General features: G+C 37.5%; 1 protein-coding gene across 1 annotated transcript in view; it reads right to left on the reverse strand.

Annotated features, from left to right (window-relative positions):
- CPPED1 (calcineurin like phosphoesterase domain containing 1) overlaps nt 1–19,506 on the reverse strand; it is a 56,528-nt gene extending 37,022 nt beyond the window's left edge. The window contains exons 1-2 of the mRNA XM_075179781.1: nt 19,273–19,506; nt 7,417–7,635 (exon numbers count right to left, since the gene is read on the reverse strand). Of these exons, the coding sequence (XP_075035882.1) occupies nt 7,417–7,635; nt 19,273–19,336 (283 nt within the window). The 5' untranslated portion in view covers nt 19,337–19,506. The remainder of the gene's footprint in view (nt 1–7,416; nt 7,636–19,272) is intronic.
- Between the last annotated feature and the right edge of the window lie 569 nt (nt 19,507–20,075).

Consider the following 20,075-nt stretch of genomic DNA (forward strand, 5'->3'; position numbering starts at 1 on the left):
ACATTTTTAGTCCACTCTAAGGAAGTAGTCAAAGCTGGGGATGTAGATTATTTATCCAACTTTTCAGAACAAGCTATTTCTTTTCTTTTTATATTCCTCAGTTTTATATCACATGCAGCATATAAAAGTCTTATGACTGTTGCCTGGCTCTCCTTTGTCCTACCCCTGGTTGTGAATATCCAAACACACAACAGAAAGCAGCTATATCATCTGTGCAACTGGTCATGTCATTGTGTCAGAGTCTCCAATCCCAGCAGCTGAAGGAACTGGAATGTGCTCAACAGTGGGAGAACATGCAAACCTCTGGACTGGTAATCTGGCTAGGAAGAACAAACAACACAGCATCACTGCAGGAAGTGGACCCTACAGGAATGTGAATCATAAACTATATTCTTTTATGAGTACATGATAAGAAAACGACCGAGTTTCCAACATATATTGTTGTGGTATAACGGGAAAATAGCAATTCTACCACTCCGAGAAGCTAAGCAGAAGGTTAAGATTCCCTATGGTCAAATAGGACCAGTTTAAAAAATAAAAACACTATTGCATAAAAAAACAGAGGAAGTGTTCATAAAATATTTGAAGGAGTGCTAATGAGACAGTACTACTGGGAAAAATCAGCTCTATGTCACTGTGCAATATGCAATATGATGTAGCACATGCCCTTGTGTCTCTAACTCCCATTGTCCTATAGATTGTAAGCTTGCGAGCAGGGTTCTCTTACCTCTCTGTCTGTATGTATTACCCAGTATTGTTTTATCAATGTTTGTTCCCAATTGTAAAGCGCTATGGAATTTGCTGGCGCTATATAAATAAATGTTGATGATGATGATGATGTATGTGCAGCCTTCAACAATAGGAAAAAGTATATAAGAAATGTCATGCCTGTAACACCTATTAAATATAAATATATGTTGTTTGGGTAAGTGGCAGACATTCTTTAAAACTAAATAAAACTGGGCAAACATTGGGAAAGAGTTATTTTTCTCCAAATATAAGATTTTTTTGTAAGGACACTGCAGCTAGTCACTCAATGTCTGAAATAGTGGATAACAACGAACAACAGCTTGCACTAAACATCCATGTGTATTTTGGGATATGGCAACATTTACACACAATGAATGTTAATGATACTGTCTTTATAATGGAGCAACTGGTATTTTACAAAGCCATTACAAAACAAAGACAGCAATAGAGACTTTAGGATATGTAATAGGATTTCCCTGGTGTATTTAAGCTTATTAAGGACAATGTTATAAGAGGGCTTTAAGGACGTAATAAAGAGCATTCTTGCTTATTTAACTGGCTAGAAACATGACCTACTGTGCACTTTGCTGACCAGCTCCAAGCGTGTGTAATCCTTTAACATGAAGCAGCTGCTGAATCGGGACACCCAACTAATAAAGTGTGTAATCAAAGGCAATTGAAAACGGATTAATTTTGATCAACAAGCAATAGTGAATCACTGAACAAACTAAACTTGTTTTAAATGTATTAGTTCAAATCCATGTGAGTGCATTAGTCATGGGTAATAATGATCGCTGTGTTGCCCCTGATTAGTGCTATAAATAGAAGTAGCTGACGGTAACATTTGTAAAGAGAGACAAACATCACAGAATAGTTTACACATTTAAAGGAGATGTCCAACTTTTTCCCTAACAAAAGGCATCTCTCCACAGAGCTGAAAACATTTTATAACAGACATGTATAATAAGTACTCTGACATTTCCTGAGGGATCCAATGCTGTGCACACACTACTGTGTCTCCCTATTATTAAAATATTCAAGGGGTGTAGGTGTAGGTGTGTGTGTGTATAACATTAATGCTAGAGCTTTCAATCCTGTCAGCACTTGCTTGAAATCTGAAATCCTGCAGAAAGGCATAATACAGAAAGCAGCGTATTTGAGGAAGAGACCGGTCAAGTGTAATATTTTTTTTAAAGAAAGTCATTGCCTTAAAAAAAACCCGAAAGCTTATATTTACTTTCTAAACACTGTAGTTCATTATTTTACTTCACTCCTGCAACCGCAACTTGCATGTATTGTATATTTAAAGAGTATATAAACCTATAGTTCATTATTTTCCTTGTTTAATATAAATATCAAAGGATCCTTGTATAAAATCATTCTTGTCATGGGATGTTACCTAGTCTATGGTGATGGTCTGCGCGTAGAACTCACCATTTAGCAGAAATGCCAATAATTCTTTTATCTTCTCCCAGAGCTCTCCGTTTAATCATACAGAGTAGGCTAACCTCCCACGATACAATAGCTTGGGGGCATGGTCTATGGAAACGGGTATTTGTGCTTGAATACTGATGAGGGGTATGGCATCAATGCGAGTGTGGACAAGCCCAGAAAGCACTGAAAATATAACAGAGAGCAGGCAAAAGGTAGCAGACAAAGCGTTTGCTTATAGCCAAGATAATATAAAAATTATGTCTAACATATACAGTCTCCTATGTTAGGCACGATTAAGCAAAGAAGAAATATAAAATGCCAGTCTCTTTAAAGCTGTATCCAGTAACATGCAACTAACTGAAGAGGCATCACATAAGAAAATTACATTTACAGCAATAAATTCACAAGCAGTCTATGCTTGCAGATTAACCCCTTCATGTCATGAATATTTCAAACTTTCATGACCAGATCACATTTCATTTGCTTTATTTTGGTAGCAGAGTGAAATAAATAATATTTTAAGTACCTTACACTGAGGAAAACATGTAAAATTAGCCATAAAAACACCTTTCCATGACTCCATCTGCAGCAGTGGCGGATCCAGGGGGGGGGGGGGGGGTGATCGGGGCAATCGCCCCCCCTAGCGGGGGCTTGCTGCCAACGGCTGCACATTATGTGCAGGTCCGTTCTGCAGTGACAATGTGCTGCCCGGCTGCTCTGATTGTGTTTTAAACACAATCAGATCATTCGGGCAGCACACTGTCACAGCAGAACGGACCTGCACATAGTGTGCAGCCGCCGGCAGCCTCAGAAGGCAGAAAGGGGGCGGGGCCTAAATTGTCCACCCTAAATCGACCCCCGGTACACCAATTATCTGGATCCGCCCCTGATCTGCAGTTACGTTTATCCAATTAGTGCAACTCTAGAACTATACCCTATTGTCTAGTTCTCCAGAGAATACGGATACCAAATTTGTACTTTATGTAAGGTAGGTGAAGTTACACATCTAAGAAATAACTATTACCATTGTGACATCACAGGATATACTATGCTCAATGGGGAAACCTTTGAACGATATGTACAGCCATTGGGTGGCCAGGATCCGTAAATAACATTAACGATCACCGAAGGCAGTCACTGACAGCAGCTGCCATATTGAGATGCCATTTATAAAAGGCATGTCAGCACAAAGCCCACCCATTGTCACTTTACTGCCGATGGTCAGGAGTTAGTCAGCATACAGGTGTTTTTTGTATCAGTCTTTCCTCTGTTCTGTGTGTGCTATACTGGCAGCTTGGACAGGACTGCTCTATACCAGCTTAAGTCAGGATATATATAACGAGACATCACAAAACTGCACTTTTAGAAACACAATGAACCTCCATACAGTAATTCCAAATCAACAAAACAGAGTCAAATCTATTGCTGTAACATTGGTAGCAACAGTACCCTATATTATAAACAATAGTCAGATGGGGGGTATATGGTGGTATATCATACCTCCACTTCTCCTACTGCTTTGACTGGACAACTATCAAATTCCATTCACTTACATTTTCCATACCACCGCTTCTAAATTTCCACTTCGACCACTGATTGTAAAACATAAACTGGAAAACATGTTATTTCATGATATTGCTCCTTTGAAATATTATATCTAAACATAAATAAAATCTACTTATAAACAGGATATTCAAACTAATTAAATTTAAAGCAACCTGCCTTCTCCTTGAAGGATGCAACTCTAAATGGGAAGACTAGGACTGATTATTTTTAAAGTAAATTTAAAATTTATTATTATTATTATTATTATCATTTATTTGTTGGGCGCCACAAGGTTTCCGCAGCGCCTTACATAATACAAACAGTAGACCATACAGGGTGAAACATTACAGAACAATAAACACAGAGTACCAATGCTTCAGAAACTCCGGGCAGACATATGGAGTAAATACGGAGCAGAAGATTCGGTATGGATACAGGAGGGGAGAGGGGCCCTGCTCATGCGAGCTTACATCCTAAGGGTCACTTCCACTGACGTTTTGAGTTATTGTCATCATACATTTTTTTCTAGCTGTGGAAGAGCTGTAAACCAATATATCTGTTTCAGATAGAATATGTAATGTAAACCATTTTGTATGTCTATGCTCATGTGCACAATTGTAAATATGCCAATAAATACATACATACATAATTGATGCTTGTTGTACTCTCCTAAAGTATGGGCTACTTCTGTGGTGGGACTACAAGAGATTGCAATGATCTAATATGCAGCACTGGAATATGTAATATGCCTTATGATCCAGATTTAGATCATGCAGAAGACTAACCATTCAAAAGAGAAGATCTTAATGAGAATGTCAATACAAATATTATGTATTATTGACACACAGATGTTTATATTCAGTGATGTTTTTACTCCATAAAGTCCTAGTTTTTCCTTTTAGAATGTTACACAATTTGATAAAGGAAATATGTGACAAGTTAAAGAGCTGTGATGTTCAAGGTTATTCTTACACATCTCAGCCTTGCACAAAAGCTGAATGTAGGACAGATTTCAAGGGAAACGTGCATAAAGTGAGAACCTTTCCTGCTAATTACGGCTGATTTTGTTGTACATTAAAAACTCTTAACCGGTATAAAACACCAAGGGGCATATTCAATTCCGATCCGATGTAACGCGCGTTACCGCGGAAAATGCGCACAACTGCCGGTAATACGGTATCGCAATAACGCGAATTTTCGTACGCAGCCCTATGGACTGCAAACGAAAATCCACATTATTGCGGTACCGCGGATTACGGTCGCGGCCGTTCCGCCGCGATCCCGCGAATCGGGATCGGAATTGAATATGCCCCCAAGAGTCATGTTTCACCACCACTCACCGACGGTGGTCATTTTTTAATACTTTGACAAGTGTAAAATTTTGCATAATCGCCATCATATATTCTGCACAAACAATTCAGTTAACTACCATTTAAATATCTCACTTACTACTTTGAAGTAGCATACATATGTCATTTTTGAAGGACAACATAAAACAATAAGTAAATATTTACATATTACAAACAATAATTAGAGATGAATATCAGTATTATAATTGTGGTAAGGAATGAGAGCTAACATGATTATATAAGAATGTTTGGCATTGTGGTTGCCAGCTAGATAAAATTAATGACATTACCAGTTCATCTTGCAGCTCTTTGGGGCCCTTATAAGACACTGCTGAAAGCACTAACATCTTGAAGTTCTGATAGGCAGATGGGCTCTATTGTGTACATTGGGAGATATTTACCTGTTAATTTTATGGTTTCTTTTTATTTTACTTTTTATTATACTGCTTATAGTGCTGAATAAATAAGTTGTAATGCACCATGTGCTTCCCCTTTCTTTCCCTGCCCTAAATACATTGAGGATATTTGAAAGAGAAGTGGAAACTCACTACATCCATGAATGATTGACAGCTAATATATATATATATATATATATATATATACACGCTTGTTATACATGGAGTCAAGTAAGCAGATTCAGATAAGGGGAAACCCTTACGAAGAATGTTTTTCACACGTTGGGCTAACATTTTATGACAGACTGGCCAGGTTAGATTACTGCTCTTCCCATTGCACTAGTGTCTTAATTTCCATTGTAAATGTTGATCATATAGTGCAGAATATATTAGCCAATATACAATAAGCAGAGACATTATATACATAATATTCTAATAAATATTCACAAAGTGTAGTTTTCAGCTTTTGATCAGTCTATTTTAAGATGTCAGTCAATCTACCCATAAATATTCTAATATCGAGTTGATTGCACCGCTTGCCCTGATGTATGGTGTAATTACTTGTAGCTTAATTACGCAGTTGCATGTTCTCCAGGGAAAGAGAGTTACGTTATTGTGTGCGTTGTGACACTTTTTATAGATTAACATTACTAAGTATTGCAGAGCCTATGATTTAAAGACAGCTGAGATTTCAGCAAATGTCAATCATTCAGGTGAAAATGGAGGCTTCTTTGATGAGATCGCTTGATTAGAAGCAGCTTTTTGTCAGCCACATGTCTCAGGGAGAGACACATGATATACAGATAGGCGTCAAACTCCTCTAGAGCCCTTTGTGTTCAGTAACAGATCTACTGATGAATCCTTTTTCTTTATTAAGTGCACCTATACCCTACATAAAGCAGTAGCAGCCATTTTGTTGGGTTTGATAGATATTTTACACCATGTAAACAGAAAGGCAGGTGCCACTCAAGCTAAAATGGCAAACATGCTGAAAATGTATAAATGTAGTATAATTCAGCTTCAACGTGTTCTTTGTCTATTACCTAAAAGCCATCCTGATTGTGGCACCTTAAATAAATCAAACAGAATGGGTTTGTTAGAATTGAGCGATATAATTAATTGAAAAATCTTGTCTGGCATACACTAGAACCCTATGATGTCAAATGTCTTCAGAGAATGATGCAGTTAGGATGAGTAGCTTCTTCCTAATCATAACACCAAGAGGCTGGGGTGGTTTAATGAACCTTACGGATGCATATCCAGTGATGCTGCTAGCTTCTATTCTGTTATAATTCTCAGGAGACAGTATTTATCAGAGGTATGTAAAGAAGACTGAAGTGATGCTGGACTTATCTTTGACCACCATCCCTACCACCACTTATCTATAGGATATATTCTACTTCTATTAAACATTTTTATTGGAAACATTTAGCATTTGTTTAATCGTCTTATCAAAAAGAAATGCTTCCTCCTATATTTATATTTAAGTAGCAAGTTAAGTAACTTTGATGCAACTGTTTTCATTTAATGTTTCTTAGTTATCCTCCTACAAATCACAATTTCCATTTCAAAAGCTCTCTGGTTGGCAAACATAAATGACTGCCAGGCACATACACAGTCAATCTGTTACACAGACACAGTTTTGCAACACGTCATGTGATTGAGAAGGAGGGGGAATGCAGACGGGCGTTCCAAAGCCTCACTGCTCACTATATCATGTGCCATGTGACTCTGGTTGCCATTTCAGCTGACAACCATAAATCATTGACACCAGGAAAAAAAAAAGTAAGTAAAATGGTAAATACTAACAATCTTCTTATAACCTTCCATAGTTATTGATGTTAAATAACACACCAGCTTTTTTCATGAGATTGTTGCTTTCTCATTTCTGTTGTTACTAGTGTTAGTGATTTACATGGTGATCTAGACTAATTAATGCCTACCTGGCATAGCATGAACGAGGTCACCGCACACCACAAAGAACTTTGGTTTGGGACACAGCTTATTAATGGCTTCCACTGCCTCTTCTGTCAATCTGAACTCCTGGTCCCATTCATCTCCTCCAAAGTCACTGTCGCCAATTGCCCAAGACTTCATGAGGCCGAACTGTGGGTCTGCTCCTTGTATAAAATAAAATGGACCTTTCCATTCGGATTCCACATCTCCAAAAAATAAGAAAAAAAAACAATAATTAGAATACTCTGCCGTATACATAAAATATCACTTGTGTAGATAATTGCTGCAAACAGCCTTTTAAATATTAATCTTAACAAAAAGCCAAATATGAAAGGCTACATTTTCTAAAAAAGAACTTGTGTCTCATAACTGTACAAATCTAGAAGCTGCTGACCTTTCAATTAAACAAAGTGAAACAATTCCTGGGGCGGTCAATGGCTTGTGTCTTTTCTGCAATGCAAAGAATCCATTCCCTGAAAGAGGAACAGTGACAAACCAATGTAACTATGTATTACTGTGGTGCCTCTGGGAGGATGAGTTGTAGTGCATCCTGGGAAATACATTACAGAATCTTGGGAAATTCCCTTTGAGAATAAAATTTCTTCAGTATTGTGTGGCTCTAGTAATTTTCTTAGATGATATAATTTTGAATTTGCATACGTCTATGAAAAATGTTCCTAAGATTACAGTTGACACTTATGAATTTTCCATAATGCCCTTAACACAAATAGTAGGGTATGCAGTAGGGATGTATTTGGATTCTGTCTTTGTACTAGAACACTTAGGAATATGTGCTTTTATCACATAGAAAATAGGAGTGGTACATTTTCCCACAAGTCGTAGGGCTTCATTTACAAAACACAAACTAAATGGGGTACAATGCCAAACCTTTAGTGGTGCCATGCATCTTGATTTGCACAGGTACACATTTCTACCAAAGTACATGGGTATACAAAATAAGAGGACTTAAATTTGTACCAACCTATGGGAGGAATTGGGCATGAGGGCATTCCTTGCTAAGTACTGAGTAAGCTAGATGTGCGCCTTTTAGTGGTGCAAAAACAAGATTTTATTGTGTGGAGCAATATTGTTGAAATTAGATTAAAAACAAACTGGAGAGGACTCAATATCCCCACACTCATGATTAATTTAAGTCATACACGAGGATAAACTGCCCACTAGCTTAGGATAAAACTGGAAAAGTTTAATTTAATAAAAAAGATGATTGTAAAGTGTAAGGAGGTTGAACTTTCGATGTGAAGTTTACACTTATGCACATTGCATTTATATTGATTTTGATATATTGATATTGATCAAATATAGGTGCAATTTGCTTTGCAGAGGAGTCTCTTGAGTAGGAAGGGTAGGTGTGCAACGTTATAGTGCTTGGTATGCCAGAAGTACAAAATCAAGGCTTTGTGCACTTCATATATAAGGTTCACTGTCTCTTTTTCAGCAAATATAAATAAAGTGAATATCAAGTTAGAGACTCATCCATTTACAGTAAAGATATCGCAGTGATAGAAAATTTTCTTTATCTTTCATTTATGAATAAGATTGCATAGGGGCAATGGTGCAATTCTCAGCTCCCTGTCGATACTGGATGGCAGAAGAGGAATCGTACAGCTTGTCAGGCTAGTCCGCGATCAATCTGCGCATGTTGCGCTTTTGCACTGAAACTGAAAGCCCAGAACAACAACAAAAATAAAGCTGTATAAAAAAAAAACAAAGAAACAAATAATATAAACTTTATTTCAACCAAAAAAAAATAAATGGAAAAAATGCTTTATTTTAACTATAAAGAATTTTTTTCCTGTTTCTCAGCCAGACAATCACCATCCTGAGATGACGATAATGTGGGGCTTTTCACTTATTCATAATTAGACCCCTTAGTTTCATCACTAAATGCAATAAGGATTACAGGTGAATTAAACGAATTTTATGAAAACACTGGAAAATGTTTACATATGTTTTATGCTGTATCTTAACACCTATCCCTAAAGGTGACAGAGCTGGACACTGTTTATTTGAGATAGTAAGTGCATATATTTTTTGCTAACACTCCCGTCCAGCAGTCATCATAATGGATTGATGATCTGAGACCTGTCAGTATCTAGGCGATTTATTTCTGCAGGTATCACTATTACACCACAACATTATAATTACTGACTTATTGTGTTGATGTGGAATATATTCTTTTTAAAGTGGGTTAATATACCTACCATCCTACTTGAGGTCCGGTACACAGAGTTGATACTATTATCAGTGTTGATTGCTATTTTATTTTGCATATTTTAGGTGTTATTTGTGCCAATGTATGATATACTTTTTTTTTATATTGATTAAATATTAATTGTGTTTGCAATCCTCGTGGATAAGGCATTTTGATTACTTCTTCCACCTATATCCCTTTCCCCTCATTGACTACCCATGTGCCTCTTTTCTGCACTGTATTTACCTTTATTCATAGGATAAATACAGTAGCATTAAAGACAGATTATTAACAACAGTGAAAAATACAAATACAATTTGGATTAAAAGTAACAATATATGGCATAGATGTACTAGTAATTTTGTCCAACTATAAAAAGTTGTCACTTTATAGCAAGGACAAACGTTTAAAATAAAAGAACAAATTACGTGTTCTTCTACTTTTATTTATTTGGCAACATGCCCCTGTGGCATATAATATATTGAGTGCACTGCTAGAATGGTAAAATAGCGAATCTACAATCATCAGCACCATTGAAAATGTAACAGTCAAAGACTTAAAGTTATAGGCAACTTAAATGACTTTGTAAAAGTCAATTCTTTTGGACATACACCCTGGGTTTAATAATGGATTTGATGTCAAATACATATTGTTAATATTTGTTTCATTTCTATTTTTATTTTAATATTTATATGAGACTATTACTTTGGATGCATATATAATACATGTGTTTATGTTTTTTTATGGATATGTAATGCATAACTTGATATGTTAAGATTATTTCTAAATCTATTATGAATGTATTATTTCAATGGATTGTTTCCATATGGTTTGTAAAACAAAATATTTACTTATTCTGACACTAGTTTGTAATTATTTGGTCTTGTGAATAATACATTCTATTTAAGATGGCTACTCCAATATGTTACTACATAAGTTTCCTGAGCCTATAGAAGAGATCCTTGGGTAGATTTACTTCTAAAAAGGAAAAGTGGATTTGCTGATCATAACAACCAATCATATTATAGCTATCATTCTCTAGAATGTACTAGATAACTGACAGCTGGAATCTGATTGTTGCTATGGGCAACACCGGAACTTTGCCTTTTTTTTACTAAATCTACCCCTTTCTTGAAATGTGCAACTGTATATATATGCTTTGTACCTGATCAACTAGGATACATGCTTAGTGGAGTGGAGTGCAGAGACCTGATATTACTTCACGACCTCCTACATAATGTGAGTTTTGATCTACTTAATAAACATCACATGGTCTATTGGAGTATCTCTCTTTCAATCAACACGCTTCTGTGTACCCGCAGTTCACAAATTGAAACATCTACCTCAGGTGCTGTAGACTGCACCAACAGAGCAAAATAAATGGATTTGTTAAAATTAAAAGGATGACCTAAGCAGCAAGCCTGAGGGATAAAGTTTATTGCTATGTTGTCAACAGAAAAGGAGAGTCGTGTAAGTAGTTTTTGTTGGCTAATTCAAAGATTATTAACGCAGTTCTTGAAATACCGAATTTCTGAGGTGCAAGAGAACGTCCAAGATGAAATGGCAGAATGACATTCAGTTATTAAATTCTTATCTCATTCTATTTTCACATTATTTTATATTAGCTGGGCGACTAATTATGCCATATTTTCACATACTGTACTGTATCTCTTTATAGACACACATTGTCAATGGAAATCATGGGGAGTATTCATGCTTCTTTAGTACCTGGGTACTCGGTGTAATAAAGTACTACAATGCTGTATATGCAGCTCTGTTTTATAGTAATGATAAAAGAGAATTTACTGTAAACAAAGAAAAGGGTCATTCATCAGAACACTTTTTCTATTTCAGAAGGTGATGCATATGAATACTGAGCAAAGCCTTACGTGTTTCCTCTTGCTTCCAACAGAAAAAAAGCTAAAGTTAGACTCTTCTCTCTTCCACTGATCATATATTGTGCTTCAATCACTAATTATAGGCTCATAGTATTCAGCATCTTTCCTGCTCTAAACACAGATTGAGAAAGGGATTTAGGATCTATTAGCAGGTAATCAGCTAATAGGTTTCAGAAAAGGGAGGATGTTGTCGCACTAGTTAGATACACAAACTACACATCTCTTAATACATTTTATCAGTATCATGTCCTCAACATTTCTAGTTATATGTTGCGATCATTCTTTTATTGAGGTGCTACCATCCAGTAACCAAATAATCAGAAGTAAACAAAAAAGGAGAATAAAACTTAACTTTTATTAGTAAAAGATAAAATGTTTGATTCTAAAAAGCAGCAAAATATAAATGTGAAAATAAAGTGTTTTAAAACTTGCCGTGCATGACTCTAATTTCATATTTATATATAATAATAGAATACCTTATCTGAAATAATCAGCTTAGGGGAAGTCAACCTCCAAAAGGGCAAAAATTTATATAAATATGTTGATATTCCAGTAATATTGTCCAATATCAGCAATTACTGGAAAAAATATATTGGTTCAAATCGATTATAATCCTTATCTGATATCATTTAGGCAACTGCTGCAGCTAAATGTCAGACTGACATTTAGCTGCAGCAGTTACTTAAACGAAGGCAAATCTTTTATCTTTTACTAGTAAAAGTTATGTTTTATTCCAATTACTTGGTACATGTGCATTTCAAATAAGAGACCCAATACTACACAGTGCACCTTCAAGATCCAGTTCTTTTTTCTCCATTTTGTTTAAATCAGCTAATCGGTGTCAGGAGCCGTCCCCACGCATTCCCTGGCAGCCAGGGACGGTCGCCTTTCTTCTCGAGCCGCACGTCCCAACATCTTCCTGCTGGCCAGACGTTTGGGCGCATGCATAGCCAATCGCTGCTTGCTGCTCCTGTTGGCGGTCAGCTGTTCCGACAGCCGAATCCACTGCCCACAAATCAATTTCAGCTCTCTATCTATTTAAGGGAGGTTCTGGCACCATTAGGGTGCCAGAGTATCTAAGTCTCCCTATGCTCCAGTGTTCCTACCTGTCTCCCTGCTCTCTGACTGATCTCCTGTGTACTGACCTGGCTTCCTCTGGTCTGCTCCTGGATCTCCCTTTGGCCTGACTGCTCCTTTTGAAACTGACCCTTGGCTTCCTGACTCCGATATGCTTACACCTTTGGTACCTCACTTGCTTAAACGGTTTGACCTCTGCCTATACGACCACGCCAGTTCATCTTTCAATTTGCTGATAGCTAACTTGGAGGGACACGACCTGCATGTCCCTTGCAGCAAACTCTAAACTCCCTTGCGGGGGTCCCTGGTGAAGACCGGGGGCATGTTTAGGCTACTCCTAGCTTAGCAGTGCAAATATCAGCTAGTAGCCTTCAGCTCTAATCATCTCGTGACAGTAGGTCAATTAATCCGGGCTTGAAGCACGGTGCTGGTAACCGATTGTTCCTTCTCATTCTGAACTATTTATCTGATGGTGGCGGCAGATGGAGCACTCGTGGTAGGATACTTGGGGGCCAGAAGGTGACCTGGAGGGCAAACCATATGTATTGTTTAGTGTAGCAGGCAAGTAACCTTTCACCATTGGCCACATGTTACATTGTAGACATTTGTCTTTTAGAGTAGGAAGCAAATCCATCTACCTGGTGTACTTTGGATTTGCTTAGCTAAACAATTTTCTGCCACAGGGACGAATATGTAAATACACAGCCATATTTAATGAAGTGAAGGGGGGGGGGTTGCTTAGTCCAACTCTAAAATGTAGTGTAAAAATAGAGCTAGCCAGTATGAGGGTGCAGCATGCAAGAGCATACAGTATTTGTCTTACATGCCAAAGATATTTGCATTTGCATTCGTTGTAGTGCAACACAATTTGCTTGGCTGCAAACTCTGCAACCAGGCAAAATTTGTACCAAACTCAAAGTTAAATGTATCTTTGTAAGGATATTAATTATGTAAACTCCACTGAGGGTGGAGATCACCTTGACAGTTTGTCCTTTGTTTCCCACATCAAATCTGTATCCAAATATTGTTACATACATCTACTGGTCTTCCCCTAACCAGAATTTCACTCCTATAAGCTATTTTGAATGCAACGGCTAGATTCAGTTTCTTTGCAAATCATTCTTCTACCGAGTGTAATATAAAATACTTCTATTAACATACAAATATCTCATCTAAAAATATCTTCAAACTTGACTCCACCACTCTATCCAAGACCTGCGCCTCTAATACATCTCGTTACGGATTACAGGAATTTACAGGAATTTTTCCAGCCTGCACGTATTCTATGGAATTCCTTCCCACATACAAGACTTTCCCCTAGCCTGTAAACCTTCAAGTATTCCCGGAAAACTCACCACTTTTGGCAAGAGAATCAAATTCCTGAACCAATTTTTTAACCTCCATGGGCAACTGTACCAGATTACCAACCCTCTAAACAATTCACTCAAAACATGCTTATTCGCTTTCTATTCTTAAACAAATTCAGACCAGTAAATCAACAGTGTTGTAAAACTGTATTATATAGCCTCCCTTAAGCGCTTTTCTCATTTCAAAATTGCTCCACCAATATGCAATCTGAGGCACATATCACTGTTTCAAACTCAGATTTTCTTGCATCTTTGTTTAATACCCAGTCTTATTTCCGTTTTTATTCTCAATTGAAAAAAATGTGGTGTATGCTGTAGCTAAACACATGTTAATAAATGATAATACTCTATATACAGTACTTTCCATTTCCCTTCTCTATTTCATGCAAGTTGAGCACGAGTGAATGAGAATTCAGGAACCAAAACTTTGCTGAATAGACAGTGTGGCCCTGTGCAACAACCAGGCAAGAAACCGGGACTCTTCACACTGTCCCTGTAGACACACATCTGCTTTCTGCATGATTTTGAATTGTCATCTACAGTTTCATGTGTTAAAGACAGCAGGCTAAGGCCAGCTTTCACTCCCCCCTTTATATAAACACTGGGACAAATGGCACTCTTCTCAAGTTCTTGTGTGTGTCATCTGGTCTATACAAAGGCAATGAGTTTCCATTTCAAGGTATCTTACCCTGCAAAAGTTTTAATTTTCAATTACAGTACCTGACCCTTATCTTTCCTTCTAATTCTATTTATACGTGTGTGTTTTTTTAACCCGTCAAAATCATTTACCCTACTGGTAATCAATCACTTCATCCAATTCCTATGTCCTTCTATTTCCATACTATTTTTTTCTATTACCTGGGTTATATGGAAACACAGAAAATCATGCTGCAGTTGTTGTTTTCATACCATTCCATTTCAGTATCACTGCACATTTCCTTTTGTATTACTGTATTTGATTTTGCAGTATCACTGATGTTACATTTTTATGATCAAGAAAAAAAGTATTTGTCAAAATATGAACTGTTATATTATGATACAGTATGGTGTTAAAGCACCAAAAGGATTAATAAAAAAAAATATTGTAATTGCACTTGTACTGATTCATGTTCAGTTATTTGGCATACTGCTGTTTTGGAGCCGCTAATATAGTAATGATAAATTGTAAACACACAAGAGAAACAATACACCATAGTAAAATAAAACACACTGATTGTAATACAATTTTCTCTGATTCACACTACACTGGGAAGGTGATGTAAATAAATAAATAAATAGCATTTACGCTTAATATAACCATTTCCCACAACCATCCCCAGCACTAAATAATTCATATACAAATTTAATAAATAGCCCTCCTCCCCAAACTCAGCCCTCCTCCCCCAAACTCGGCGCCACATTCAACTAATAGCTTCAAACCACCCCAGCATTAAATTAAAGGTCCCATCACCTCAGCTTAATTTACTAGAGCCCAGTATTAAATAGCCCCACCAATAAATGAAATTGCCCCACCACCACCCCACAAATAAAATAGCACCCATTAAATTTTAAATTCCATTAAAATAATAGCCTACCTCCCACCCATGTACTATTAAGACAGTCTCCCTCCCTTCCTTCATATCACACAATATAGTAAGACCCCCCAATTCTCTCATACATAACAGCCCCCACTCTGCCCACCTTTACATATAACAGCAACCACTCTGTCCTCCTTCACACATAACAGCCCCCCTTCACACATAACAGCCCCCCCTCTGCCCTCCTTTACACATAACAGCCCTCACTCTGTCCTCCTTCACACATAACAGCCCCCCCTCTCTGCCCTCCTTCACACTTACCTTGCTACAGCTGCTGTGGAGACTCCTCTCTGTACACAGAGGTAAGGGGAGGTGGGAATGAAGGATAGATCCGCGGCCACTCACAGTAAGGAAGGTGGCGGGGCCAACCACCCACTGCACTCCCCCCTATCGCTGGCACCCGGTCCGGGGGGGGGGGGGGGGCGCGCCACATGATTTTTTTTAGTTTTTTTTTTCAATTATCTTTTTTTGTACCTCAGAAAAGACATATACCTCGGGAAAAGTGCAGGTAGGTTATATGGCCAATCCGCCCCTGGTGGGGGGGAATGTGGTGGAGGAGTGAGAATCAGCATAAAGAATGGAATTAAGGTGGGGATAGAGAAGGAGTATGAAGTGAGCTGTGTATAAAGACAGTAGGGGCTATATGTATGATCAGATATTTATTAGCCGATACCATATAAAAATGTAAATAATTTGTCTGCTCCTAAATTTTTACACTTGCTCCAAGGTTCTAAAAAATTGTTGACCGTAGGATACAGAAAATCATGTAAAATCCCTACATTCCCCAGCCTGGGCCTGTATCTACTGTATACAATGATCAAGAGAAAGACAGCTCACAGCTGTGCATGTGTAGGGGGCTTTTGTGTATACAGTATCTCTTTCTTTCACCCTCCCGCTAACATCTTAGGCAGTGAATAAGAGCCCCATGGCACCCATACAGTGATCGGAGCAGAAACCTTCAGCTACAGGTGATGAGTTAGCAAGCAGGGATGCAAAATAAAAATATTAGAGAAATGGTGGTCACTGATCTGATAAAAATAGAGAATGCAAAACAGTTTTTGATCTGCCACCTTTAGCTGGCACAAGTAATGTATTCATGAACATCAGCAGATTTAAAAACGGTTTCACATTTTCTGCCAGGATGTGTAACTACAGAAAGTCTTGACATTCTCTCAATCCTGTATAATAAATTGTATATTATTTTTTTATACAAACATTAAAATAATTATATACAAATCACTTAATGTAACAATAACAGAAATGAGAGCAGCATCATACAATAAATACATTTTAACTGCATTTATTGAACATGTAAACAACATGTGCAAAAGTTTACTTGAGGGATAGCCTGTAGGGGAAAGTTCCAATAAACAAATAAAGAGTCACTAGTGAGCACACAACTTCAAAGGTCCAGGTATTTACAGGTACGAAACACATAAAAATATAACAGGTGCAATACAGCTTTATATATTTGACTCGTTTTTATCATCAGTTATTTAACTTTGTTAATACTTTTTTTGTGTTTTTGTTATTTAGGTTTCTATTGCTTCTTGTATAGTTCTCAAATGAGAAGCTACATTTAGAACTGAATGTAATAATAGGTGTGGGTGTGTAGGATTTCTTCCTACAGTAAATGCAGTATAATTGAAACAATCCCATCTTCCATACAGATCTCTTCCTTGTCAGCCCTTCCCCAGTAGACAGTACTAATCTAATTAAGAGCCACAAAAGCTCTGTCTGCCTTGGTGTTTACACATGCTCTATAAAACAAGTTGTTTATTAAATCAGGGAGTGTTCAAACATTAGCAGCTTATATGTACAGTAGTTGTGCAAAAAAAAAAAAAAGAAAAGGTACATTTGCACTTCATAAAAATAAAAGTATGCGTTTTGTGCATATTTGACAACTTTCTACTGTTGCCCTCTGGGAGATCCCAGAGGAGGAGTGTAGTGGTAGGATGGAAAGGGACAGGACGCGGCGAATCACGTCACTTTGCCCCTGTGACAAACATTGTCATTTTGTTGCAGGGGCGGGGCCAAAATGCTGCAAATTCCCAGTGAATCACACCATTTAGGCTCTCTACAGGCTGTTTGTAGGAGAATTGCCTGCTCTCCAGGGAGCAGGTCTGGGTAGACCTCAGGTAGACTTACCCAGAATTCGGAACTCTCACAGACATTGCAAGAGAGTTTTGAGTGTGGTTTTAAGTAGCATTTGCAATGCACATGTGCAAATCCTGTGTCAGTATTCTGCGCTGCATATATCTGACACTTGTTGCGCCTTACGCATGGGCCAGCAAATAGGGGACATTCACGGGCATGTGCAGTACAGCATGGGTGTGCAGACGCAAGCATGTCCTTTGAAATTCTTCACAACAGTAAATTCTGTGACTACACACATTGTGTGTAGTAATGAGTTGTGAAGATGATTGCTACCAGTTTTGTAAGTAACATCCGTATGACCCGTTGCAAAATAGTGTAAAAGCCACATGTACAGTCCAAAGGTTTAATATATATGAAATTCACGTGGCTTTGACAGTGGAAGTGGGCACCCCTGCTGTGTACGCCTCAGATTTAAGGTTGTAGGGAGTGGTCAAAGTGGGGGTGTATACAGTTGTATGCTATACCACCACTTCTCCTACTGCCTTCATTGTAAAAGTATTATAATCCATTTACTTACATTCCCATTACATTTTTCATAGTGCCACTTCTAAATTTCCACTCTGACCACTGGTTGCACGTATACGGACATTAATATAGACATGGAAACGCAAGCGTGTGAGGTACCTTAACCTGGTTGTGTACAGTGTCTCTAGAAAACCATTGTACTCTTGACAGTGGTATTTGCATACAATCAGCAAATCCTAAACATGTGAACCTTGATAATAAGCCAGGTCATAAAGGCAGCAAGTTAATTGTGAAGCTTAGTATTCCAATCTACTTCAACATTATAGAATGGTAGTCAGGATAGTATAACTCAGTGGTTCCCAAGCTGTACACAGTGGCGATCTCACTGGGGAGCTGCGGCCAGGGCCAGAGATAAGCAAGGCAGGGGACTAAGTGGTAATTATTTTGACTTAGGGGTGCCTTAAAAAATTATGGAGAACCCAAGGCTGCTTTGTTCTAAGAAAGTTTGGGGTCCACTGGTATAACTCATTCTCCATAATGTCCATGGTGTTTAAATAGTTAGGTATGCTAATGATTACCTGCAATATTCAGTATACAAAAGGTCTGAAAACTAGATCAGCTATAAACATACATGAAACTATGTTTTCTATATCATAGAAAAGTACCCATAATACAGAAAACACTGTGCAGTCCTGACTTATACTTTAAATATAAACATGCAAGCAAAAATAGCGCAGTCCTTTATTGGTAAAGAACACATGTACAGACACAAAAAAAACTGTAATTTGTTTTCTTTAAAAAAAAAATTATATCATACTGTAATTGACTTTCTAAATATTACATGAAGTTGTAACTATTGCAATTGCTACTGGCATTCATTGAAGCTGCAGAGTGTAGTTTGTCAGTAATTATGCCTAGTAGTACCTCTGGTTACTTAAATAACAGTTCTCCCTGGGTATATTATAAAGTATAATCATACTATAAATGACTATGCATGACACCATGGCGGTTAGATAAGTAACATTACAATCACTATCATAGCATAGAGAGGAACCTTCAGTCTCATTACTTTACAAGATCGTCTCACTACCTTCACGAAATGAAGTAAATGTCCTATTCCGGGCTCTCAGAAATACTTCCCGATCCTCCGACATTGCCTAGGAAACCAGCGGACCCCAAACAACAGAATACGCCCCGACGTGCTGTCAAACCCAGCGCTGCTCTCCTTGTAGTTCCTGCTCAATCGACGATCTATTCCCGCTGCCTGGTGGTTTCTGCGCTGGAGAGGTTGGCACAGTTCTATCTCCGTCTATCGATTGGTTAGTCTGGGACTTACGTTCTATTGCTGATTTCATTGTAGCAAGTAGTGATTTGGTGAAGAGTTTAAAGAACAAATCTGTTAGATAACAAATAGCACATTAAATGGATATGAATAAATGATGTTATATTTTCATGACGGCACAATAATATGTTTTCTGGATTCCGATTTAGAATTACTGTACCGTCTGTACGAACTTTAAGGTAGTGGCAATGACTTTGGACATATAAATATTTACTAAAATATATTCTTGTACTGTAGACAAGGCTTTATTAGGAAGGCAATGCTCTTTTTGGGATGTGTTGGGTCACAATCTTGTGATTTTGCTCTCCATTGTTAATTTTCTCTAGCACACAAACTTTGCTGATTCATGTAATTTATATATTTAACTCTTTAGATTTTTGTAATTTGCTTTTTTATATTAAACATTTTAGTTCTATATGAGTAATTATCTGTTCATGTATACCTTATATTAACAACATTTTCAAAACTCTTCTAAAAACTATGCTCATTTTGCATTTGAATGCAACATTTTTCACCTTTAGTGTTCACGGGCAAACCCCAAATGTATCACA

The sequence above is a fragment of the Mixophyes fleayi genome, chromosome 7 (assembly GCF_038048845.1).
Source record: "Mixophyes fleayi isolate aMixFle1 chromosome 7, aMixFle1.hap1, whole genome shotgun sequence".
Lineage (NCBI taxonomy): Eukaryota > Metazoa > Chordata > Amphibia > Anura > Limnodynastidae > Mixophyes > Mixophyes fleayi.